Source organism: Rhinopithecus roxellana, chromosome 5 (assembly GCF_007565055.1).
Source record: "Rhinopithecus roxellana isolate Shanxi Qingling chromosome 5, ASM756505v1, whole genome shotgun sequence".
In the NCBI taxonomy this organism is placed as follows: Eukaryota; Metazoa; Chordata; class Mammalia; order Primates; family Cercopithecidae; genus Rhinopithecus; species Rhinopithecus roxellana.
In genome coordinates this window covers 153,959,758-153,985,173 of record NC_044553.1, presented here as the reverse complement: position 1 = coordinate 153,985,173, position 25,416 = coordinate 153,959,758, and the positions used below count along the sequence as shown (strand labels likewise).

The window sequence follows — 25,416 nt, the reverse complement described above, 5'->3', positions numbered from 1 at the left end:
TCTGTGGACAAAAGCCGGTCTGAACACAGCACTGTCTGCCCTGGGTTTTCATTCTTTCCCAAGTTGTGTCCCGGTGTGCCTCACATTCTTTTGTTAATACTTTTATGCCTTTAAAATGCTTTAAATATTTTGTCCTTAGTGAGAGATTTGGTCCCAATGATCTAGTTGGCCATTACCTGGAAGTCTTCCTTGCCTGCCTCTCCTGTCTCATATTTGGCTGCTCCTCTCATTCCCCCCACCGCACCACCACCCGATTCCAGCCATATCAGAAATGACTTTCTGTTCAAGTTAAACCCCCTTGCTTTTGTACAGCATACGTTCCTGCGGGCTCTGAGAAGCTAAGCAAGGTGTCCCATATTACTTGCTAGTAGGATGGGGCAGAGTCAGGATCCAAAGCCAGGACTTAAACCTGGGCTCCCGGATTTATAGCCCCGCTGCTACTGCCCCATCACACCACCTCTCCGGAGTCCTGAGAATAAAAAGGTTCCATCCCAAGGGAACACAGTACTTCTATTTCCTGAGAAAAATCTGCACATTCCAACACCACTCTGCCAGGCTCATAATGCCAACAGAAAGACATGTTCACAATGACAACTTTTAGAATGAGGCAAACTCTAGTCAAGCCCTCTGGAGGACTTGGTCCTGGAATGTCACAGTTGGAAGTAACCACTGGAGGTCTGCAGCCCAGCTGCCCGTTCCGTGCAGGAGGCCATCCTGTAATGTTCCTGAGAGTAAGGGCTAGGCCTTAGCTTGAACTGCACAGATGGGAGTCCCACTTCATGGATTCTGTCTGCCTCCTCCCTTCCTACCTGTCTGTTGAGTGAAATTTGATGGACCCATCCTTACCAGCCAGTTGGGACTGTCTGGGCCATTTGGAAACCCCACCATGACGCTGCTGCTTCCCCCAGGAGCTGGAGGCTCAGGTGCCAGAAGGTCAGCATCTCTTTGAGAACCTCCTTCATCTTGGGCCGGCAAGGGGGACCTCGGACAAGCTGGAAGATCTGCGCTACCAGTGGATGCTGTACAAGTCCAAGCTGAAGGACTCCGGCTACCTGCTGGTAGGTGCCAAGGATGTGCAGGTCCCAGATTCCAGGGACAGGACTGTAGCTGGGCCTGGATTTGCCTGAGGATACAGTGCTCAGCCCGCATCCACCCTGCCCTGTGCATTCACACAGCAGGCAGCGATGACTACTTAGAGAACAGGGATACTCAAGGGTCCTGGACACTTGACTCAGGTGATGCCATTTGGCCATCCAACCACCTCATGAGGCTGGAGTCCCAATCAGGACAGCAGTGACCTTGTAATTAATGTGTAAGGAGTGCTTCCTACCTCCCAAGCCGAGGGCTCTGTGTGCACTGTCCCATTCAGTCTGTATGGTTCCCCTCTGCTCAGGTCATTGTATCTCCAGCCTCCAGAGTGGGAGCTGAGACTCCAAGCAGTGAAAAAACTTGCCCAAGGCTGCATGGGTGGTCAGTGGCAGAGCCAGCCTGCAGACACACCGTTGTGTTGTAGGCGTGACCTGGGGAAGCACTGGAGTGGCATCAGGAGCCCTGGGGTCCAGCCCCATGTCTCTAACTTGCCCTGTGTCTTAGTTGAGCAAGCACCTTCCTTTTTGGGGGCCCCTGTGTCTCCTCACACAAAATAATAATAATAATAGCAAAACTAGTAATGATCATAACCTTTGCTCAATGCTATGTCCTCATAACAGTCCTTTAAAGGAGGTGCTGTTATATGCCCTGTGAACCAATGAGGAAACTGAGGCACAAAGGTTAAGTTTCCTAGGTCCCTAAGTCTGAGGAGGGTGGTGGGATGGCCCCTAAGGGCCCTTTCAGCCTCAGACCCCAGGCCCAAGCTGGGTGCCCCAGGCTTTCCTGGCCCCGCAGCAGCCGAGATGGCCACTAGGTGTCACCCTAGCCCAAGCCAGGTCGGCCATGGCCCCAGCCGGCCTTGGCCACCGCCTTTCCAGACAGAATCCCAGCTGGGCCTGAAGTGTGTTAAAAAGCTCATTAAATCGAATCACCTGCTGGCTCAGGCTGTCCAGATGACCAGAAGTTTTAAAGAAACACTCCCCTGACAAAATGAATATTCCATTACAGGCTCTGTTGGGATTTAAGTTTCACTCACTTAACTTATTTTTTTTCCCCCTTTTCCTCTCCTTCCCTAAAATAACAGACACAAAGTTCTCCAGGGGAGCCGACTGGATTCCAAAAGGTACAGTGTCTGCCATCTGCTCCACACAGCTAGCGGGCAGGGTGCCTGGAGGGTTGGTGGGCCTGTGACACTGGGGCAGGACTCGTGGGCTTTCTGGAAGGCTCCAGGAAGACCAAAGAACATTTATGGGGGATCAACTCTGGGCTGCGCTGTGCTGGGCCCCAGGATTCTTGGTCTCAAGAAGCCCCAGGCTCGGGGTGAAGCTGGCCAGGGTGTGCAGAGTCCTCCGCTGTGACAGGCACATAGCAGAGAGGGGATCTTGGAGTTCACCCTCCCAAATCAGGACACGCTGGGGAGTGGACAAAGATGCTACCAGTGATTAGGCTGTGACAACAGGTGTGAACCGGGACTGTCCCAGGAAACCTGGGTTGTTGTGGGTAAACTGGACGGTGTGGCCACCCTGGTGGTGGAGGGTCTGCAGGGCTTAGTAGGGACAGGAGAGGGAGGGATTGTGCCGCTGAGTTCTACTAGGCAGGTGTTTCCACTTACCCTGTGGAGCCATGCTCAGAGTCACTCCCAGGGCCTTTGCAGGCTGAAGCAATAACAATAACAGCAGTAATAATGACAACAATGAGAAACAGGTATGATTCTTACGCGAGATGCTATGTATTGGCCATCCACTGTGTGTGTAAGGAACTGTGCTAAGTTGTGGTTAGGGCCTCTCCTGTAACTCTCCCATTGACACCCAGGAGGCAGTATAATCTCAACTTTCAGCGTGAGGAAACAGAAGGGGCAAGCCTGAAGTGACTTGTTCAAGGAAGGCCTCAGCGCCTCAGTGGTCTCTGGCTTCTGAATCCAAAAGCCATGTTGTTAACCTTCCACAGTTGTGACTTGCAGAAGACTTCCCTGGGGCCCGGAGTGTCTCCCCATTTCTGGAAAAGCCAGGTGTAAATCGGTGTCCCCTGGTGTCAGTGTTTGCAAAAGAACGAATGCTGTGTTTTCCTGCTAGGCACTGGCCCATACTGACACGAGCCTCCGGCATGCTCTGGCCCAAGGAGCTGAGTTCCTTGAGATCTCTCATTCTTTGGAATCTGAGTTTCCTAGAAATCTGTGATTTCTTCTTGGCCTCAGGCTGGTGTCATAAGTAACGTCTGTAGGAGAGTGGATGACACATGGACTGGGCAGGGCAGTCACAAAATCAAGGCTGGGCTCTGAGCCCAACACCAACTGGCTTTGTGGCTTTGAGGGAGTTGCTTGGCTCCTTCGGGCTCACTTTCCCCATCTATAAAATGGAACGTTTTTCTTTTTTTTTTTTTTTTTGAGATGGAGTCTCTTGTCACCCAGGCTGGAGTGCAATGGCATAATCTCAGCTCACTGCAACCTCTGCCTCCCGGGTTCAGTCACTTTTCCTGCCTAAGCCTCCCGAGTAGCTGAGATTACAGGCATGCGCCACCACGCCCAGCTAAGTTTTGTATTTTTATTAGAGACGAGGTTTCGCCATATTGGCAAGGCTGGTCTCAAACTCCTGACCTCAGGTGATCCACCCTCCTCGGCCTCCCAGAGTGCTGGGATTACAGGCATAAGCCACTGTGCCCAGCCTAAAATGGAACTATTAATGGCAACCTTATTTACTTCATGAACTTAGTTTGAAGATCCGGTGAACTGCTGTATATGAAAGTAGAAGTGCTTCTGATCGCTTAAACCCTGCCCCCAACACACCGCAGTTTCGAATAACAAACAGACTTCTCATGAGATAGGGAAAATCATCAAGAAAGGACAGGTGTTCTACACAGGCCGGCCAGGGGGGTCCTGGTGGGAGACGGGGGACCCAGGACCTGGTGTCCAGACCGACTCTAGCTCCTGCACTTCAAGCCTCTCTCTGGTTGGAAGCCCCCACCTCTGCAGCCCCCAGGCCAGGATCCATGTGGGTGTCAAGTCTGGGCCCCCTGGTGTCTAGCCATGGTGCCTAAAACATAGTAAGTGCCCACTAAATGTTTTTGAGTAGTGACATTTGTAGGCTGACACCAGCCCTCCAGTGCAGGCTCAGGTTCCTACAACCTGTAATTAATGTGTTACTGTGGTATGTTCATAGCCATAGTGTTCATTGCTATCTCTACGTCGCCTCCCTCCCTCCTTCCTTCCTTCCTTCCTTCCTTCCTTCCTTCCTTCCTTCCTTCCTTCCTTCCTTCCTTCCTTCCTTCCTTCCTTCCTTCCTTCCTTAGTGCTGACTTTGTGCCAAGCTCTGCTTTAGGCACTGGGATACATCAGTAAACAGAAGAGCAGCGACCTGTCCTGTAGACTGTACATCCTGCTTGGGTGGAGAGAGGGGGATGAGGCCAGAGCACACGTGTCCAGCTGATGTTTCTCAGTAGTACAGTGGGAATCTCTGGATCAGAGAGCTCTGAAGGTCACACCGCTTGGGATCCATGTAGCCCTGAGGTGTATCTTGTCTATGACCAGAAGACGTTGGGCACATCTTGGTGGGGTATGCAAAGCAGGAAAGCCCTAAATGACTAAAGAATCTGCTTACTTGGGCTATGTTTAAAACAATTGGATGTGTAAAAATTTGACTTTGGTGCTTGCTGGCTTTTGAGCTAACGGATCTCAGCCCACTGTGAAGAAGTAAACAACGTGGGGGCCAATACACAGACACCGTCTGTGGCTCCTTTATAGGACAGCTTGTTAAAACATAGATTGTTGAACCCCACCTCTGGAGTTTTCGATTCATTAGTTTTAGGGTGGCCCATGAATCTGCATTTCTGACATGACCCAGGTGTTGCTGCTGCTGGGGGCCCGGAGACCACACTTTGAGAACCACCACTTTATACTCTGGATTCAAACCCAGGCTCCATGATTAGTGTGTGTGACCTCCAGTGAGTCATTTAGCTACAGTCTTCCAAACTCAAATGTGAGTTCACTGAGCTCCTGGTAGCAAAGTTCCTGTTGTAACAATGGCACATAGTAGGTTCTCAAGTGCTGTGTGAATGGGGACCTGGGAGACTTCTGCAGACACCGCCCAGCTTTTCTTTCTGAGAGCAAAGGGAGCAATGACACATCTGAGGGGGAAATCCTCCCTTCTCTTTGGTGTGTGCGTGGTTCTTTGCGGGTTGGGGTGTGGCGTATGCCTGTGTGGTTATGCGCACGCATGCACGTATGCACATCCACAGGCTTGGCAGGTAGAAAGTAGGTGCTGTCTTCAGAGGCTGTAATCTTGCCAACTTAAAAACATTCCACATATTATTTTTGGTCTAAAGGGAAACGGGGAAAAAAAACTTACCCCAAAGCTAATTATTTATGAGCAGTTGGCTCTCCACACTTTTTTTCCTCTCTCCATGCTCCAAGTCATTGAAAGCCCCAGCTACGTCAGTGGCTTCAGCCTGCTTGTTTGTATAAACAGAATAATTAAGATTTATTAAATTTGCAGCTGCCTACGCACTTGCCAACTCACTGCCGCGGGTGTTTGCCTGCAGCATTTAGACACGTGAAATGTAATTGCTTTTTGAGTTGCAGTTGCGCTGTGAGTAAATTGCATTCCTTGCATTGGCCCAGGGAAGTGGAATAGCCCTACCTGAGGCAAACTTTTAGTTGGGGATGGATTGACCAAAGGTTCTGTGAACCAGGGTGCAATAGGGCAGTGCTAGTTTGCAGAAACAGAGAGCAGGCATCTCCCATCCATTTCATATGTGGGCTCTTGGACTATAGACCCAGATGTTGTGTGACCTGAGAGTAGCATTTTATTTATTTGACTATGTTTCATAGGTTTTAAGCCTCATGTTTTTCACATTTTCACATCTCTGGAATTCGGGTGTCTTATTACAATGTAGTTCTTCCAGTGAAGATTTAGATTTATTGCCCGTCACCCCCAACCTGAGATTCCTTTAAATTAAAATGTCTGCTTGCGGGTTGTGTTCTGTTTGGGTTTCCTTTGGACCACACTGGTTGTGTAAACGGAGACCGCCAACCTTGGGGAGCTCCAGCCCGTGGTTCAGACTCTTGAGGAAGAGTTCTGGTTTCCCACCCTTCACCCAGTGCCAAGAGAAGACCTGGAATTTCCTTGCCTCCTCTTTCTGTGAGGTGGGTTTATTTCTCATTTCTCCTTATATTGAAGGTGCAGCTCCCTTGGTCCCCCATATTGATGTGGGCTTTCCTATCAGATGCACCATTTTGGTTGCTGTTCTTTTCTTTCTTAGCGGTTTGTAAAATAATGGTGCACTTTTTAATCAGCGTCTTAGATTGGATGAGCTACTGTGATACCCAATCTCAGTGAGTATTCCATGTTAGATCATAACTTTCTCTCTTTGCAAAAATCCCTTTTGTGTGTCAGGCCCTGTGCTGGGCACGCATGTGCTTGGTCCTTAATACTCACAACTGCCTTCTCCTTTTATAGTGGGAGGAAATGGTTTCTGGGCCCCTTGGCCCCTTCTCTCACTCGTGGGATGGGGTCAGATGGGAGTCAAGAGAGGCAACATAGCTTGAGTTTTTACTCCTGTGACTTACCATGGAACTCCAGGGGCAGGTCAAATCTGCTTCTTCCCTGGTCACAACCAAAGGCCTGGGCTTCGCTAGGGCCATGCAGTCTCTGACCTCTAAAAGGCAGAGCCAGGGACAGGCTTCACTATGCTCTGTGTCATCCCACGGCCTCGCCACTCCTTCCGTCTACAGAGCCCAGAGACAATCAGTCTTTGATGATTTGTGAACAAGTTGGTGCTAAAACTTTGGTGGTGATGTATTTGAAACTAGTCCTTGACTACCAAGCTCCAGAGAAGCATTCTCTACACTTGCTCACTCACCTTCCACCCCACAACTCGTCTGAAATTCATCGCAGTGAGGGACCCAGCAGCTACTGCTTCACTAAGGCCAGTGAACTACTATCCTCATCACACCTGGCCCTGGGGCACTGGGGCTGATGACCACAGCCTCCTCTTCCAGCTGCCTCTATCCTGATACCTCTCTCTTTGTTTTACTGTTTGCCAGCTATCTAAGTCAGTGTTGATAACACTCAATGTTAATGAAATACTATTATTGAATCCACAGTCCATATTTTAAAATTTTAAGCTGTCTCAATAGTCTCTTTTGAATTGATAGACTTTCATTTTTCAGCAGCTTTCGGTTTATAGAAAACTTGAGCAGAATGTACAAAGTATTCCCATAGACCTCCTCTCATCCCAGCCCCCTCCATCTTCCACATTAGTTAACATCTTGTGTTAGTGTGGTCCATTTGCTAAGGATGATGAACCACTTGATACATTGTTAATAACTCAGTTCACAGCTTGCCTGAGCACCCACTCTTGGTGTTGTACAATCTATGGGTGTGGACAAATGTCTAATGACCAGTATCCACCACTAAAGTATGATGCAGAACAGTTTCACTGCCCTGAAAATCCCCTGTGCTCCACCTATTCATCCCTCCCCACCTCTCCCCAGGCCCTGGCAACCACACATCTTTCTGCTGTCTCCATGGTTTGCCTTTTCTAGGATATCCTATGGCTGGATTCATACACTATGCAGCCTTTCAGACTGACTTCTTTTACCTGTCAACATACATTTAAGGTTCCTCAGTGTCTTTGTGGCCTGATAGCTCATTTCTTTTTTCTTTTTCTTTTCTTTTTTTTTTGAAATGGAGTCTCACTCTGTCACCCAGGCTGGAGTGCAGTGGTGCAATCTCTGCTCACTGCAACCTCTACCTCCCAGGTTCAAGCAATTCTTCTCCCCCAGCCTCCCGAGTAGCTGGAATTACAGGTGCCTGCCACCACACCAGGCTAGTTTTTTTTTTTTTTTTTTTTTTTTTTTTTGTATTTTTAGTAGAGATATGGTTTCACCATGTTGGTCAGGCTGGTCTCAAACTCCTGACCTCAAGTGATCTGCCTGCCTCGGCCTCTCAAAGTGCTGGGATTACAGGCATGAGCCACTGTGCCTGTCCAATAGCTGATTTCTTTTGACCACTGAATTATATTCCATTGTCTGGACATACCACTTACAGTCTTACTGGTAGATTTTTTTTTCTCAGTCCAGGATCCAGTCCAAGATCACACATTGCATTTATTGTCACATCTCTGTTTTCCTCCAATCTGGCCCAGTTCCTCAGTTTTTCCTAATTCTTCTTGACCTTGACCTTTTTGAGCACAGGCCTGACAGTTTGTGGAATATCCTTCCGTTTGGGTTTCCCTGCTGTTTCCTTGTGATTGGATTTGGTGACAGGTTCCTGGCAGGAATGTCACAGAGCGGTGCTGTGGTTTACTTGTGCCTCTTATCAGGAGACGCATGGCGTCAGTATGTCGCACATGGGCTGTGTTCACTCTGATCATCAGTTAAGAGTGGGAGGTGGCTGAGCGCGGTGGCTCAAGCCTGTAATCCCAGCACTTTGGGAGGCCGAGACGGGTGGATCACGAGGTCAGGAGATCGAGACCATCCTGGTTAACACGGTGAAACCCCCGTCTCTACTAAAAAAATACAAAAAAAAAAAAAAAAAAAAAAAAAAAAAAAACTAGCCGGGCGATGTGGCGGGCACCTGTAGTCCCAGTTACTCGGGAGGCTGAGGCAGGAGAATGGCGTAAACCCAGGAGGCGGAACTTGCAGTGAGCTGAGATCCAGCCACTGCACTCCAGCCTGGGCGACAGAGCGAGACTCCATCTCAAAAGAAAAAAAGAGTGGGAGGGATGGCATTGGGAGTTATACCTGATGTAAATGACGAGCTGATGGGTGCTGACGAGTTGATGGGTGCAGCACACCAACATGGCACAAGTATACATATGTAACAAACGTGCACATTGTGCACATGTACCCTAGAACTTAAAGTATAATAAAAAAAAAAAAAATAAAGAAAAAAAAAGAAAACAAAGAAAAAAAAAGAGTGGCCGCCCTTAGGGAGGCTTCTCCCTGTGAAGTTCCTACCATTGCTTTTGTAATGGATAAGTGACCTGTAGGGGCTGGGTAGAGGCACTAGAAATACAATACCTCTTTCTTCTTGGGTGGTATCCTCAGGTTCTCCAGGACCTGTCCCTCTCCTGGGTCACTCTCCCTGGCACCTCCTTTCATGCCTGTGGTTTGCACACTATCTTATGGGTAACTCTCCCTGGCATCTCCTCCCATGCCTGTGGTTCATGCACCATCTGGTGGGTGGCTCTCCCTGGCACCTCCTTCCAGGCCTCTGGTTTATGTACTATCTCTTGGGTCATTCTCTTCTTGGCATCTCCTCCCACACCTGTGGCTTTCTGCACCATCTCGTAGGTGACTCTCCCCGGTACCTCCTTCCACGCCTGTGGTTATGCACTGTCTTCAGGCTGTGTGAGCTCTTGCTTCATCTCTAATGCAGGTCTGTCCTTCTAGCCTCAGTCCTAAAACCTCAACTGCCCACTAGATGCTTCCTTGGGGGTCCTGCAGCTGACTCAGTGGGCCTCGTCCACCATCCCGCACTTGGTGCCGGCCTGGAAGCATCTTTGTGGTGGGTACTGAGACCTGGACAGGTCCTGGGTAAGACCCTTAACCTCAGTGGTGATGGGATGTGACTTCCTCTCTCTAGGCCCCAGGTCAGAGCACACCCACCCTCCACAGATCCAGGTTGAACAACAGAGGCCCCAGATACGTTTGTTGTTATTTTATTTGTTGTTTCTTGTGAGAAATGCCACGTGGGATAGTAGGAAGAGCCTGGGCTCTTGACTGACACTGGAGAGCTGAGCCTATCTGTGTGACCTTGGACTGGATACTCTCCCAGCCTCAGTTTCTTCCTCTGTAAAATGGGCATAGGAAAGTCGGCCTCACAGAGATGCTCAAGGTGCCCAGGAGGCCCCTGAGTGAGGTGAAGAGCAAAGCTCAGGACCATTGGGGGTGTGTTTAGTGAGTTCACTAACAAGTGGAGCCCAGACATACTGGTGAACCATGGGCACAGTGAGAACAGCTCGCAGATAGCAGGTGCCCGTGTCTCCGGGGTGGCCTCCGATGTATTGAGGGAGAAGCGGATGGCCAGAGGTGCAGGGAGGGAAGGAGCCTTATATTCATGGTTTCATTCATTCAGCAAATATTTACTGAGCACTGCTGAGGATACAGTAAAGTACAAGACTAATGTGGACCCCGCCTCCGAGGAGTTAAGGGCAGCACAGATCTTAATCAGTGATCCAGAGGAAAGGGTGCCCTGAGGATGTGTAAGACCAGGGAAGGTCTCCTGGAGGAAGTGACTCAGGGTGAGATTAGAATGGTCAGTCAGCACTAACCAGGTGGAGTGGAGAAAGAAGGACAATGAGCATTCCAGACACAAGGGACAGCCCGTGCAAAGGCCCTGTGGCAATAAGACGTGAGAGTCTTTAAGGAGCTGAGAGATGGCATTTAAGGAGGGCAGTGCTTTCTTCCCTGATGGGACCGAAGGTGATGATGGTGCCTAATCCCTGCATCCGTGGTGGAGGGGAAGCTTGTGGAACTTGTAGAAGCTGCCTCTCTGCCCCACACCCATCAGCCAGAGGAGAAAGGAAGTGAGCCTTTATTGGGTGCCTACTGTGCATTTTATGCATAGCATGCATTGCTTCATTTATCCTTCCTACATTGGTAGGCAAGTGTCACTGTCTCCCAACAGAGAAGAAATTGAGGCTCTGAGAGGCTAAGCAACATGCCCTAGATCACACAGCTAGAAAGTGGTAGAGTCAGGGTTAGAACCCAAGACTCCAAACCTTTTATTTTCCCCACATTCCATTTCACCAATGGTAGAAGATTAGGTCTCATGGACTGAGATGAACTCTAGCCTGCGATCCTCAGAAATCTGGAGTCTCATGTAAGACCTTGGAGGACTCTTGGTCAGAGCCTCTGTTGAGTATGTTAACTCCTCTACTCCCTCCCCACCCCTATGGGCTCATCGACCCCTGCTTCCCTACCCTCAGGGATGGTGTATGAGTCCGTTTTCATGCTGTCGATAAAGACATACCCGAGACTGGGTAATTCATAAAGAAAAGGAGGTTTAATGAACTCACAGTTCCACGTGGCTGGGGAGGCCTCACAATTACAGCAGAAGAAAGTCATGTCTTACATGGCAGCAGACAAGAGAGAATGGGAGCCAAGTGAAAGGGGAAATCCCTTATAAAACAGTCAGATCTTGTGAGACTTATTCACCACCATGAGAACAGTATGGGGGAAACTGCCCCCATGATTCAATTATCTCCTACTGGGTCCTTCCCATAACACATGGGAATTATGGGAACTATAATTGAAGATGAGATTTGGGTGGGGACACAGCCAAACCATATCAGATGGGGAGCTTATAACTTCCTGAGGAAGCCCTTTCTCTCTTTAGAAGAGCTGAGATTGTCATTTTTCTTGTTGGCTTCTTAGAGGGTTGTGTGTGTGTGTGTCTGTGTTTGTATGGGCATCTGTGTGTGTGTGTGTGTTTCTAAGCATTTAGAAACATATTGAAAGGTGTCCTTTTTTAAGAGCATTTTTGAATCCAGGACCCTTTAAGTGAGGATGTGAGCTCTAAGTAAACAGGCACTGGGCAGGCTGCAGGAATCCTTTGAGAAGACCACCCCTTGTCAACACTTGTATGTGTAAACACTTTTTGGACCTTCAAAGATGTTTTCCCCAGAGGATCATGGCCAAGGCAAAACCCCTCTCCTGAATAAGCAAAGTGTTAGCTCTGAGAATGGAGGGGCAAATAAAAAAGGACACTTGTAAGCAGACCCTCCATTTGGGAGATCCTTAATTACAGGCTGTTAGTTGCAGTGAAAACCCAGACTGGGTAGCCCTGCAGCTCATTGTCTTGCCTCTTTTCTCTCTCCCTGGGTGGGTCACATGTGTCAGAGATTTGGCTCCACCCAGCCCAGCAGTTGTGGGAAGAGCCGCCTTCTCTGTGAACTCACACTCATTCAGCTGCTTAAACAATTTGTCACCCCCTACCCTCCGCTCCCAAAGTCACTGCTGAAATACATGCAGCCAAGAGTACTTATTCATTGTTTTAAGCAGCCTGTTTTATAAAATCAGTGTTTAAGGACTTTGGTGAGTGAACACATTTGAGGCTGGAGGCACAGGGTTAAGTGTTATCATCTGGAGGAGATACTTGGAGCAGGGGAATACATGAGTTGACTCAGAGAGGAGAGGTAGAGAACTGCCTAGGTTCGAACCTCCCAGGAATATTTGCATTTAACAGTGCTTCTTCATCACCATCATCACCCTCACCGTCACTACCACCACTACCACCATCACCACCACCATTGCCATCATCCTTAACACCATTGCCCTCACCTTCACCACCACCACCATCTTCACCTCTATCACCATCACAACTATCACCATCACCACCACCATCACCATCACCATCCACCACCACGTCATCACCACCACCACCATCTTACATCCTATCACCATCACCACCACCACACCATCATCTACCTACATCACATCATCTCCATCATACTATCACCATCACCATCACCCAACACCATCATTCTCACCACCAGTACCCTCACCCACCACACCCTCACCATATCACATCACCATCCTCCCCACCATACCTCCCGTCCCGACCACCACCGCCATCTCTACCTCCATCATCATCACCATCACCATCATCCTTACCACCATTACCCTCGCCGTCACCACCACCGCCATCCCTACCTCCATCATCATCACCATCACCATCATCCTTACCACCATTACCCTCACCATCACCACCACCACCATCTCTACCTCCATCATCATCACTATCACCATCACCATCATCCTTACCACCATTACCCTCACCGTCACCACCACCACCATCTCTACCTCCACTGTCATCACTATCACCATCACCACCACCATCACCATCACCATCATCCTTACCACCATCACCCTCACCATCATGACCACTGCCACCATCGCTGTCATCATCACCATCACCATCATCACCAGCACTATCATCATCACTATCACTCACACTTACAATCACCATCACAGTCACCACCATCCCCATCCCCATCACCATGATCATCACCATTATCACCATTACCATGGTCATTATCACCATCATCACCACCTTACTGTCACCACCCTACCCCCATCCCTACCACCATTAGCGTCATGATCATTATCACCATCACCACCATCATCAAGCATCACTGCCATCATTGCCCTCACCTCCATCATCATGGTCACGATCACTATCATCATCATGGGACTGTGGCTTTTGGTGTTCTGGAGGATGAACCTTGGTTCTTCAGGGAGCCAGCACATATATTCTATGATAATAGTACTAGTGCTATGATTACTAATATTAATAGTAATGAATGTTACTAACAGTTACTAATAATGCTAGCACTATTATTATAAATAATTACTAATAGTGCTAATAGTAAGAACTGGTACATTTATCAATCGAGGTATAAATATACCTTTGCTTTGAGCCCTCACCACAGCCCAGCAAATAGGGGTAGGTGTTTGATCCCCATTTTGCAGAGCAGGAAACAGAGGATCCAATATTGATTTGCCCAAGGACACATAGCTGTTGAGTAACAGAGTCTGGGTGGGGACATGGTCTGCTAGGATCCTAAAAGCTGGGCTCATCCTGCACTCTGCAGCATCTTGACCATGAGGGCCTCACTTTTCTAAGTGACCAGCTCTTTCCCTGCACTCCTTGGCAGTCAGACATCCATGAAGCCACAACCCCGCCAGTCCCTCCAGAATTTAGAAAATGTTTTCTTGACCACTTTCAGGGATATTGTAGCAGAGAACTCCATTAGGCATTTGGACTTGTGAGACTGACCTTCATGTGATACTGATGGCAATGGTGATGGTGATGAAATTGATTATGAAATAAAAGGAGAAGGAGGAAGAAGGGGAGAAGAGGGAAGGGGAGAGGAAGGAAAAGGAAGACGGGGCTGGGCACGGTGGCTCACACTTATAATCCCAGCACTTTGGGAGGCTGAGGAGGGTGGATCATGAGGTCAGCATTCAAGACCAGCATGGCCAACATTGTGAAACCCCATCTCTACTAAAAATACAAAAAAAAAAAAAAAAATAGCTGGGCGTAGTGGCAGGTGCCTGTAATCCCAGCCACCTGGGAGGCTGAGGGAAAGAACTGCTTGAACCTGGGAGGTGGAGGTTGCAGTGAGCTGAGATCACGCCACTGAACTCCAGCCTGGGTGACAGAGTGAGACTTCACCTCAAAAAAAGAAAAAAAGAAAAGAAAAGAAAAGAAAAGGAAGAGGGGGAGGAGAAAGAGGAAAAAGGGAAGAAAGACAGGAGGAAGAAAGTGATGATGGTGAACTTGATGGTGGTGATGATGGTGATGACAATGATTTAGATGGTGACTATATTAGGGATGCGTACTAATAATGACAGCAGCTGGTACATACCTACTATGTGCCAGGCTCTGCCTCATTGGATCCTCATGACAACTGTGTCATGTAGGTACCATTATTGCCTCTATCTGTAGATGAGAAACTTGAGGTTCAGAGAAGTCAGGTAACCTTAGGATTCACAGCCAGCCCTTTGCTACACCAGGCAAAGATGTATGTCACAATGGCAGAGCCTGCAACTGTATTTTCTGTTCTTCCTTTCATGTCTTGAATGCTTTGGGAAAACTGCAGAAACCTTTGTTTCTGGCAAAACTTACATTAGTCCCATTTCACTGATGAGAACACAGAGACATGTACTGTCATACAGTCAGTTCAGTGCCACCACCACTCCTGGCATCCTCCTCACCCCCTGAACCTGCCCCCCACCCCCAGAGTCCCCCAGCCCACTCACCTGTACTGTGTTGGTTCCGCAGACTCGGCGGTGGCGAGGACTGGGCTCCCTCTTCCGGAGGGTGTGCTGTGTGGCGCTCCCACTGCAGCTGCTTCTGCTGCTGTTCCTCCTCCTGCTGTTCCTGCTCCCCATCAGGGAAGAGGACCGCAGCTGCACCCTGGCCAACAACTTCGCCCGCTCCTTCACGCTCATGCTGCGCTACAATGGCCCGCCACCCACCTAACCCACTGGGGCACACAGGTGACTTTGTTCTCCAACCTCCAGCAGTCCCAGGGCCCCTTCTGAGGATGCCCGCCAGGGAAACTGGAAACAGGGGCAGGCCAAAGACTGCAGAGCTGCATCCGTATCAGTGCTGTGTCAGCATTCCCAGAACAGACTTACTTTGTATACAGTGTTGTCTTAGTCTATTTATACCAAATGTGTACTACATGTGACTAGGGAACAATGTCTAGAATTTTTATATGATCTGTATGTAAATGCTCAGTATGTATAGTTTCATATATGAGGTCTATTTGGAGTTGGGAAAATTCCTAGCAATGTCTCCCTCCAATGGGATTTTGTGGTATTGTTGACTTGGTCTGCAGTCATCTCTAGAAAGCAAGAACAATAACCTGTCACTTTCATGGCAACCTCTTCTCCAAAGCCAATCCCAGAACTAGGATGTAATGAAAGGCCTCTGAGCTGCAACGCAGAAGAGCGGCACAGACCCTCACTCGGCGCCCAGCGACTCTGGCTTTCTGCATAATGAGAACAAGTATGCTTGTCTAGTTTTAACAACCACAGAGAGTAGCTGCTACGTACGAGAAGTAGAAATGGCAATGACCAGAGGCAGGTACAGTGATAGCAGTGACAACTGACAGAGTGATATCAAGAGAGAAAAAGAAGAGCTGCAGAGAGCAGATCCCCGAACTAAGAAAGTACAGCCGCGTGGAGGCATCCCATGCGGGAGCCGTAACCCCAGGTCTCAGCGGCTTCTGATTACACAGACCTGTGAGGACTGTCCCTGGTGATGACACCGAGCCCCCGTGAAATGGTGAGATCCTGCGCTGTGTGTTTCATTCAGGGGAAAAGGGAAGAAGACAGGCTTTATTTTTAAGATTTCCATGCAGAATGGTGAGGCACACTCCGTGAGCAGCACCCACTAGCAGTGCCCAGGAAAGATGCATTTCCTCTGTCGCTCTTGGACTGAGTTTTCATCATCGAGAGCTCAAGCTGCAGGACAGAAGGGAAGCGTCTGCCATGCCAGGGGCCAAGGATCGAGGGTCCAGGACAGAAGTGAGAGAATCTGCTTTGGAGTTCGGCCTGTCTCAAGGGCTCTCCTTCCCCTTCCCAGAAAGGACTCTGGAGACAGCAGGTCCACAGGGCCAAGAAGGTCTCACAGGCATTCTCATATGGGACTAGGGCCCAGGCCACCCAAAACCAGGCCCTCTCCAGCCAGGTGTAAGCGAGCCGGGCTCCAGGCACCACCTGGGCTGGGGCCGCGGTGACTCTATGTGAGTTCCCGAGGCCAGAAACTCATCCCTTCCTTGCCAGGGAACTCTGGGATGGTTCCTAAGTGCTTAGCAACTGGATCATGTTTGTCCTAAATCAACACTAAATTTTCCCCTTAAAAAAATACTTAATGCCCACTCTTTACAAATGGATTTTGTCTGTTCAACTACAAATACGAGCTTCAGAGGGGATTTCCTTGGACCTTCTGTCTAGCTTTGGAATCATAAGGTATTATAGACCCAGAAAGGCCCTTTAAGTAGAGAGGAAACTGAGGCCCTGAGAGGGCCTGACGCCCAGCACCACTGCTGTCTCACACACACTGACCCTTGGTCTTTCACCGTGAGCTCTGCCCTTGGGAGCCCCGGCCCTCGGCAACCAGGACATTCACGGGCAGGAAACCCGTGCCGCCAAGGAGAGCCCTCGGGGCTGACTCAGAAAGCATATTTTTGTTTTCCTTTTAACTCGCCTGTATTTGTTACAGCTTTAAGCAGAACGTGACTTGGGCAGTATATTTCCATCCACAAGCCTGGCTCTGAGTTATTATTATTATTGTTATTATTATTATTTTGAGATGGAGTTTCGCTCTTTTTGCCCAGGTGGGAGTGCAGTGATGCGATCTCGGCTCACTGCAACCTCCACTTCCCAGGTTCAAGTGATTCTCCTGCCTTAGCCTCCCGAATAGCTGGGATTACAGGCACCTGCCACCACGCCCAGCTAATTTTTGTATTTTTAGTAGAGACGGGGTTTCACCATGTTGGCCAGGCTGGTCTCGAACTCCTGACCTCAGGTGATCCGCCTGCCTCAGCCTCCCAAAGTGCTGGGATTACAGGCATGAGCTACCATGCCTGGCCATTTTTTTTTTTTTTTTGAACAGCTTTATGATAAGCTATAGGCTTATAATTCTGCTCCTCCAAACAATACTTTTCTCTGGAAAACAAGCCCTGTGGATGCTCCATCCTTCCATCAAGTTCCTTCCCTCAAGTTGCTTCAGTTTAATTTATTTCTACAGGACCAGTACATGCAGAATTGGCAACTACAGGGGATGAAAAGTTCAAAAAGTAGATTCTACAACCCTATGGCTTGGTATCCAAATATCTGGAGAAGTATGTGATTTCATGGAAGAAGAGAAAGCACACTTTTCTCCAGATATCTGGAAACCAAGCCATAGAGCCTTTCTCTGCAGGCGACCATCTTACTGGAAAATCAGGGGCTGAGCGAGCCCAGGCAGCCATGCACAGATGTCCAGTCCTGGAAGTCAGAGCTGTGGTGCGGGGGCTTGCCAGGTTCCTACTCTCCCATGTCACAGGTGAGAAAGCTGAGGCCTGGAACGGGGAAGAAACTGATCCATGGCCACACAGTGAGAGGCAGCAAGGCCAGAGCCCAACTGGCCGCCACGGCCCTCAGGCGGTGCCCTGCTCACTGTGGTGTGATCCCTGCGTGTCAGCAACTACAGGAAAAAAACAGCCACCAGGCATGTGTGCAGCCTGTCACATATACCACATATTGGGGAAGGAGAAGCTGGAACATGCGGGCAGGGGGTGGGGATATCTACCTATATTTTTTAAATTTTGATAATGATGCCATCAAGTCTGCTTGTCTGCATAACTTTTTTAAAAAAGAATTGATATTTTCAGTACTTTCTTATAAATATACTTGTAATATGACGGAACAGCCCAATTACTGGTGCTTCCAAACGCAAGTGCAATCTCCTTTGCTTAAAGGAGAGCCAGGTGATTGTTCTTATGGCTTTAGTTTCTAGCCTCTTTAACAGCCATGCAGAGCTTTAAGGTGCTGCTTGAAAAGGTGGCGCTGTGGCGTGTGTGTGTGTGTGTGTGTGTGTGTGTGTGTGTGTGTGTGTCTTGTTCACCTGTCTCCAAAATGAAAGGGGTCTTAGAGTTTATAAGAATTAGTACTCTCATGGCCCAACACAGGGTGTGTGTGTGTGTGCGTGTGTGTGTGTGTGTGTCAGAGAGAGAGAGAGAGGAGGGGAGGGGAGGAGGGAGAGAGAACCACCAGTGGGTCGGTTGATGAATTAGTTATCCCTGCTTACCTGTCCGCCCCACCCCTTTCTTAACCCATTTTCTGTATGTGGAAAGGCACATGCAGCACCCAGAGGGTGTTTAAAAAGAAGAGCTGGGAGTGAGTGGGATGGGCAGGTACTGACAGCACATAAAGCCAGGACCCTGGGAGGTGCTTAGTGGTGGCAGGACAGAGGGAACACTGACAAGGGAGACAAAGAATGTGCTCCCTTTGGTGCTCGTGGGTGCGTGACCCCCTTGGGTGGCACTTTGCAGCCTCACTTTGTGTAATTCCCCCACGGACACCTGCCCCCAGGGTCTGATACTATTTTACCCCCATGTTTGAGATGGAACACTGAGGCTTAAAGATATAAAGACCCTTGCTCATGCTGAAGTGGGTCCAAACCCACAACATGGGGCAATGAGGACCCCAAAGCCCAGGCTGGAGGGGGCTTGAGGCTGGTTCTACCAGGTTGCAGTCTCTGTAGCCTCTGGGAATGGAGTTCCCTGGGCAAGCAGGCAGAACTCTCTGCCCATCAGTTTGCCTGGGACATGGCCAGAGTGGAGCATCCATATGTTTCCCTGAGGGACTGGCCCTCAGCTCTAAGATGAGTCGCCACCAGCAGCACATTCCCCTGGGCCATCTATCGTTACCTTCACATGCTCACCTTGAAGATGAGCCCCTCTAATGTCTCACGATGAGGTCCTCAGTCATGAATGACGGAACTCCACACCCACAATGCCCAGCACAGGATAAGAGCTTCGGCTGTGGTTTGTTGAATTACATTAAAAACCCCAAGGCAAATGTGTTTCCTGACACCCAACTCCCTTCCAGAGGAAATGGGTCATGGATGACCTGACCCAGTTCCATCTCTCAGGCCCCGTTTGCCTTGGGCAGGTGGCTGGAGTTCTCTGCAGGGACCAGGGGGCCAAAGATGCTTGTCTCCGGGCAGCTTCACGGGAAGGAAGCTGGGTACCCTCTGCAGCCTGGGGGCCACAGAGAATGACAGGCAGAGGGCAGAAAAAGGCCTGAAGGTGGGCAGTTTGTGCTAACTGGGGGTTCCCTAATGGATTTTACTGCTGGCAAACTGGGACCAGTGGCATCATCCTGCCCTGCTTTGCAGGGGATGGGAGGCTGGGGCTGCCCACAGTTAGGGAGTAAAGAGGGGATCTTAACTCTTCCATTAGACTGGAGCCAGGCCTGACTGGGAGGCCGGGAGGCTTTGCAGAAGCTTTGGGGACCTGCACTTTATGCTGGTCTGGCTGGAGAGGGCAGACAGGGAAGTAGGCCAGAGGGAGTTAAAGGCAAGAGGTGATGTCGGGCTTGATGCACTGAACTGTGTGCTTAAAAGTGGTTAAGATGCTAAATTTTATGTTATGTTTATTTTACCACAATTTGAGGGTGAGAGGAGAGAGACAGAGTGAGAGCAAAAGAGACAGAGAGAGAGACAGAAGAGAGAGAAAAGGAGGGAGGGAGGGAGGGAAGGATAGTGAGAGAGAAGAAGAGAATGGGAATGGCACGCTGTACCTTCGTGGTTCCCAACTTTCCTCCAAGGACAAGCACTAGTGGCAAGCTTTCACTGACCAAAGGCGAGTGAGACAATACGAGGGAACGCCTTGAGTTTTTCTTTCTATAGGATTTATTTCACCCAAATGCTGACTCTTCATTCTAGGATTATGTTCTTCCTACTTCAAGCGTGCTCAATGGCCTTTAGGAAATGAGGAATGGGTAAAGGTGGCTCTGTCTTCTTTGATGGTTTCTATTGTGTTTTGGGAGCCCTCATTGGACAAAATAAAAAGTTGCCAACTCTATGTTGGTTTTGCTTCCTATACAGTATTCTTCCTGAAAAAACATGCTGTCTGAAAGTTTGGGAACCCGGGAGATGGTTGGGAGAAGAGAGCAGCTTGAGGATTGCTTAGTGCAGGAGTCCCCGAGGGAGAGAAGGAAAGAGAAATGGGAAGAGGGACATTGCGGAAATTTGTGTCAACTGGGCTCAGGGGAGGCCAGGAGCCTGCCAGCTGTGCCCCCCCCCCCCAAAAAAAAGGTGCTCACTGGCCCTGCCTTCCCACTGGCCATTTAGATGCTGTCCAGGGTCTACGGCTTTCTCGCTTCTGGTTGGTGGGCAGACGTGCCCTGTGCCTCTTTGCATCTTAAGCCAATGCAACAAGCATTCTCCAGCCTGTGTCAGGCTTTGTGCCGGGAGATTTGGGGTGAGCAAAGCCCAGTCCCTGCCCTCAGGGCACTCGCAGATGAAGAAAAGGATTTGTACCATTGAAGATGCCCATCTGGATTGCGGTCATTGCCCTTGACTTTGCCTATCTGCCTCTCCAGAGGGCAGACCCACTTCACAGAAACTGGAAGAGTCACATGGGGGAGACAGTGGGAGAGCTCAGGACAGGGCATGAGAGTGTCTTGCTGCCTCTTGGAGGCCACCATCATGACTATGAACCATGCCGGGCAGAGGAAATGGGTCAAGGCAGCCAGGGCAACTGGGCCGGGCAGGGAGAGGACCTGGGCATGGCAGAAGGAGGGGAAAATAGACTGACTCGGCCTCAGGAGGTCAGAAGGATGTTGGGCTGTGCTGAGTCTCAGAACAACACAGCTTGGGAGGTTCCTGGAGGCTTCAAGGTGAGGCCCAAGGCTAAGGCAGTGGATGTTGATTGTCATTTCCATTACTAGCCCAATTATTAGTCTGTCTTCCTGGTAAAAATATGTGGTTGGAAATGCCAAACTGAGAAGCCCATTTTTCCCCACTGGGGATTGTCTGGGTTGGCATGTACATCCCAGTGACCAAAGTGTCCATGCTCAAGGATAATCTCTTGCCCTTTCCTGCCCCCTGCCTAGGATTTCTCCCCAGAGGAGGGGAGCTGAAGGACCCCCCAGGGAGGCTGTGCCTGTGGCTGTCAGCCTGAGATGCCAGAGGCTTCCTTTGGATTCTATAATCAGAGTATTTTTCACTGGTGTCTGCAGTGATCACCAGGGTGCCTCTGTGTCCATAGCCCAGTGGGATCCTGCCCTAATTCCCTTTCTCATGGGGACTCAGCCAATTCTCACCCCAATCTGATTGTCACCAGTCTAGGTCAGCATTGGAGGGAGGTGTGGGCAACTACAGCCCTTGCTGCTTCCAAGACAGACATCAATAGTTGATTACCAACCTTTCCCACTCCCTACTCTCCAGCCCAATGGATGTCACAGTCCTCAAAACCACTCCAAGCAGCTGCCAATCAATCATATTCGCATGTGAGCAAAACCTGTTTGACATCCGTACACCTGTACCAGCCCTCTCGGAAAGCTCTCAATTCTGGCCTCCTTTTCTTTTTTCTTTTTTCTTTTTTTTTTAATGTATGTTAAAATTAGGATGTTCCCAATCAAAAATCAGTTTTCCTTCATCTACTTGGGTGAGACAAACTAGCCCCAGAAAGCAGACAATGGAATGAACTGCCAGGTAGGACTTTTAGGGGAGGCAAAATGGATTAGGAAATGCTAAGTTCTCTGTTGAAGGAGGATACCTGGATTTTTTAGGCTGTCAGAGGTGGAGGGCTTCCATAGACTGTCTTGTTCCAACTTTGTACTCATTTTACAGGTTAGGACTCTGAGACCTCAGCAGTTCTTGTTTGGCCAGTGAGCTCAGGGAGTTAGTTCCAGGAGTGGGGGTCGGTCTCTGCACCCTCTGGATGACAGGGCAACATTGCTCAGCACTAGACAGGGTTGAGTTGGAACTCCGCTGCTGATGGGCTATGTGACCTTGGGCCAGTTCCTTGCCACCTCCCCGCACCTAATGATAAGGAGGGAAGTCAGTCCTGGAACGTCTAGTGCTCCTTGAAATATTAGGTATCCTAGGAGGGTGCGGGTGGGCTCACATCTGGAAGAGAAATCCCTAGATTCAGCCCCGAGTAACAGAATCCCTCCTCCCCCGTCCAACTTTGGCTTAAACCAATGAGAGACTTTACTTTTCTCTCCTCCTGAGAAGTCTAGAGATAGGCGGTTGCTGGCATCGTCTCCTCAGCTTGTGGATGTCAGAGCCAAGGCTTTGCAACTCTCTTTCCTTCATATCACAGCCACTTCATGGCCCAGGATGCTTGCTGTACCTCCAAGTTTTCATCTGGGTTCCAGGCAGGAAGGAGGGGAGTGAGTTAGATGAATCTGCTCTACTCATGAGGAGTTTTCCCAGAAGCTCCACCAGCCACTTCGGTTCTCATCTCGTTGGCCAGGGTGGTGTCACATGTTTTCCCCACATCTGCAAGGAGTCTGGGAACATGCACCCAAAAAGATGGGGCCTTCTAGTAAGAATGAAGGGTAGGGTGGCTTGGAGTGGGACTTAGCTGTCTCTGCTACAGTTGGAGGAAAAAACCGGGGTTCGTCCTGACCCTCCATGCCTTGGCCGTATGCTCCTTATGCGGAACGTGAAGGCATCATCCTTGCAGTGTGAGAGTGACCTGCCACCACGGCCTGCCACCTCGTCTCAGGGGTCCCTGAGTCCTACAGGTCTACCCAAAGGCATTGTAGACATTCTTCCTGCAAGACTTGGGAACCAACAAATAGGTCTGCCCTGCTTGCCAGAGTTTTTGTGCAGGAACAGCCCCTCCCGTCTTTGTCCTGGCCGTGAGCACCCAGGGCTAAGCTTTTGAACACGTTCTTTGTGTTTGGATTCAGCCCAGGCAATGCGTATTTGCTTTCATTTCTTCTCGAGCTTGAGAAGCTCCTGGGTGCAAATCTTGGAAAATGAGGATCTCTGAGCCTTTCCAGGCCAGCCCTTTGTTTTCTAGCAGACAATTGAGGCTTTGAAAGGGAAAGTGGGTGCGGGCACCCCACAGGTGGCCCTCATCACCCAAATGCCAGTGCCTGCAGGCTCCTTCAGCAGAGGCCCAGAGTCAAAGAGGACTTAAAACCAGCTGTCATTTCTCTCTTAGCTTCTGTGTATGAGAGAAACGCCTTCTGTTTTTCAAAGTAAGAACAAGGAGGAATTTGTTTCTAAAGGAACGTTAAAACACAGGCTCGGGGTTTAAAAGCAAATGGTTCAGCAGGATGTTCACGGCCTTAAAACAGTCAGCAGGACTCAGCATCTCCCAGTGCCTGCTCTCCAATTGTCATGGTAACACCATCCCCAACCCAACCACCTTGTCCAGCCGGGAGACAGCAATCACAGGGAGGGACCTCGGTTTCCCCCGAGGATCCTGGGCTTCCTTTCTGAAACGCTTGCTTCTGAGCTCAGCAACCAGGAACACCCGGCCAGCCCATCCCCAGCACCTCTGTGGAGATGAGGGACAAAGTCCTGCAGCCCCTCTTCCTGTTTGGATGAGAAAGGGAGGGAAGGAGACATACCCTGAGGGCCTGCAATATGGTCATGACACTTTCAAAAAGCCTGTGCTATGGGGTCATGATCAGAAACCAGGTGCAGAAACCAGAGTGTGGAGGGTCAGCAGCCTGCCTGAGAGCAGCCAGCGAGGGGTGAGTGGTAAATGTGGGACTTGTACCCAGGTAAGACTGGCCCGATGCTCCACTCTATGCAATGTTCCCTGGGCCTCAGTTGCTTTCCTTTCCTTTGCAGGCTGCGGGCTGCTGTCACTCTGGCAGCTGGTGAGCTAGCTGGAGGGCGACATTCCAAAGCAGGGGCAGTAGGGCTTTCCTCCTGTGCCCACTCCCGCGGGGAAGTTGATTCCTACCACTGATGGGAGCTGGCAACATCAGGATGAGGTCCCAGGGGATGGGAGCAGGTACCCGCTGTCTGTCTACCTTCCCACTGGAAAAGCACCGACAGGCCAGCGCCTGGGGGGACAGGCAGAGGGCAGAGTTGGCTTTGCACGGTCTCTGCCTGCTGAGCAGCTCCAATTCCTCTCATGGGAGAAACAAGGAGGCAGTCACTTGTGCATATTCCAGAAGTTTTATTGGGGAGGAGGAAGCGGACAGAGGAAGCTGTGTGTGCGTATGAAGGGGTCGGCGGCATGGGAGGGATGCACGCGTATGTGAGCATAGCATGTGCGGGTACTACACATACATCTCCATGCAGAAGCACCCCTGGGCAGCCCTGGCTTCCAGCATTGGGCTTCAGCACAGCAGACCCCAGCCTGTGGTCTCTCTGAACCCAGGGAGACTGCATTGGGCTCAGGACGTTTTCCCCGAGGTCCAGAGTTTTATGCCTCTCCCTGGCATTCTCCATAAAGAAGGGAAGGTCAGATGACCCCTTAGATCTGTGTCATCTGGGAATTTCCTTGGGCTGGTTTAAAAACGATGCCCTCTCTTTTTCTCAGGATAGCAGATAACCTGCTGTGAAAGAGGGCTTAATTCGATGGGTCCTAAATTTTCTCCTTTCTCTCTCTCGTTCTGTGTGTGTGTGTGAGGAAAAATGGCAAGTTTCCAATACCAGCTTTGGAGGAATGATTATGTTTTCCCTCCATTTCAAGTCCAAAAGACCAGAGCCCTCATTCCAAAGGGCATCCACCCAGATAGATTTTTTAGTTTCATTTGTCATCCCTCCCATGGGAGGGGTCCCATGTCTCCTCAGAACCCATCCTGGGCCGGGCGCAGTGGCTCAGGCCTGTAATTCCAGCACTTTGGGAGGCCGAGGCAGGCGGATCACGAGGTCAGGAGATCGAGACCATCCTGGCTAACACGGTGAAACCCCGTCTCTACTAAAATACAAAAAATTAGCCAGGCTTGGTGGCAGGCGCCTGTAGTCCCAGCTACTTGGGAGGCTGAGGCAGGAGAATGGTGTGAACCCGGGAGGCGGAGCTTGCAGTGAGCCGAGATCGCACCACTGCACTCCAGCCTGGGAGACAGAGCAAGACTCTGTCAAAAAAAATAATAATAATAATAACAAAGAACCCATCCTGGAGGCAGCAGGTGGGGTAGAGTTTGGCCTGCCCATGACTTCCACCCCTGAGATTGTGAATGAGGAAGGTCTGGGGCAATGCTGAGAATGTTTTTGAAGATACTCCCAGATGATGCTGGTAATCACACGAGATTGAGTGCTGCGATCGCCTTGAGTCCAACCTCCACATAAACGCGGTCCTCATAAACAAGTTCACTCTACAAATTCACTCTACCCTAAGCTA

The 25,416-nt window shown here is 49.8% G+C and overlaps 1 protein-coding gene and 1 pseudogene across 6 annotated transcripts in view; both read left to right on the top strand.

The window, feature by feature from the left end:
- Positions 1-15,296, top strand: part of SYNE3 (spectrin repeat containing nuclear envelope family member 3) — a 94,236-nt gene extending 78,940 nt beyond the window's left edge. For 4 of the 5 annotated variants that reach the window (XM_030930154.1, XM_030930155.1, XM_030930157.1 and 1 more), the window contains 3 exons: positions 909-1,058; positions 2,174-2,212; positions 14,877-15,296. In XM_030930154.1, coding sequence (XP_030786014.1) covers positions 909-1,058; positions 2,174-2,212; positions 14,877-15,077 — 390 coding nt within the window. In that variant the 3' untranslated portion in view covers positions 15,078-15,296. The remainder of the gene's footprint in view (positions 1-908; positions 1,059-2,173; positions 2,213-14,876) is intronic. The other variant, XM_030930158.1, reaches the window with a different exon arrangement.
- A 1,816-nt stretch (positions 15,297-17,112) lies between these two features.
- Positions 17,113-24,995, top strand: LOC115897470 (annotated as a pseudogene). Its single transcript, XR_004057245.1, has one exon. The product of XR_004057245.1 is annotated as a putative uncharacterized protein encoded by LINC00341 (transcript).
- The last annotated feature ends 421 nt before the right edge of the window (positions 24,996-25,416 follow it).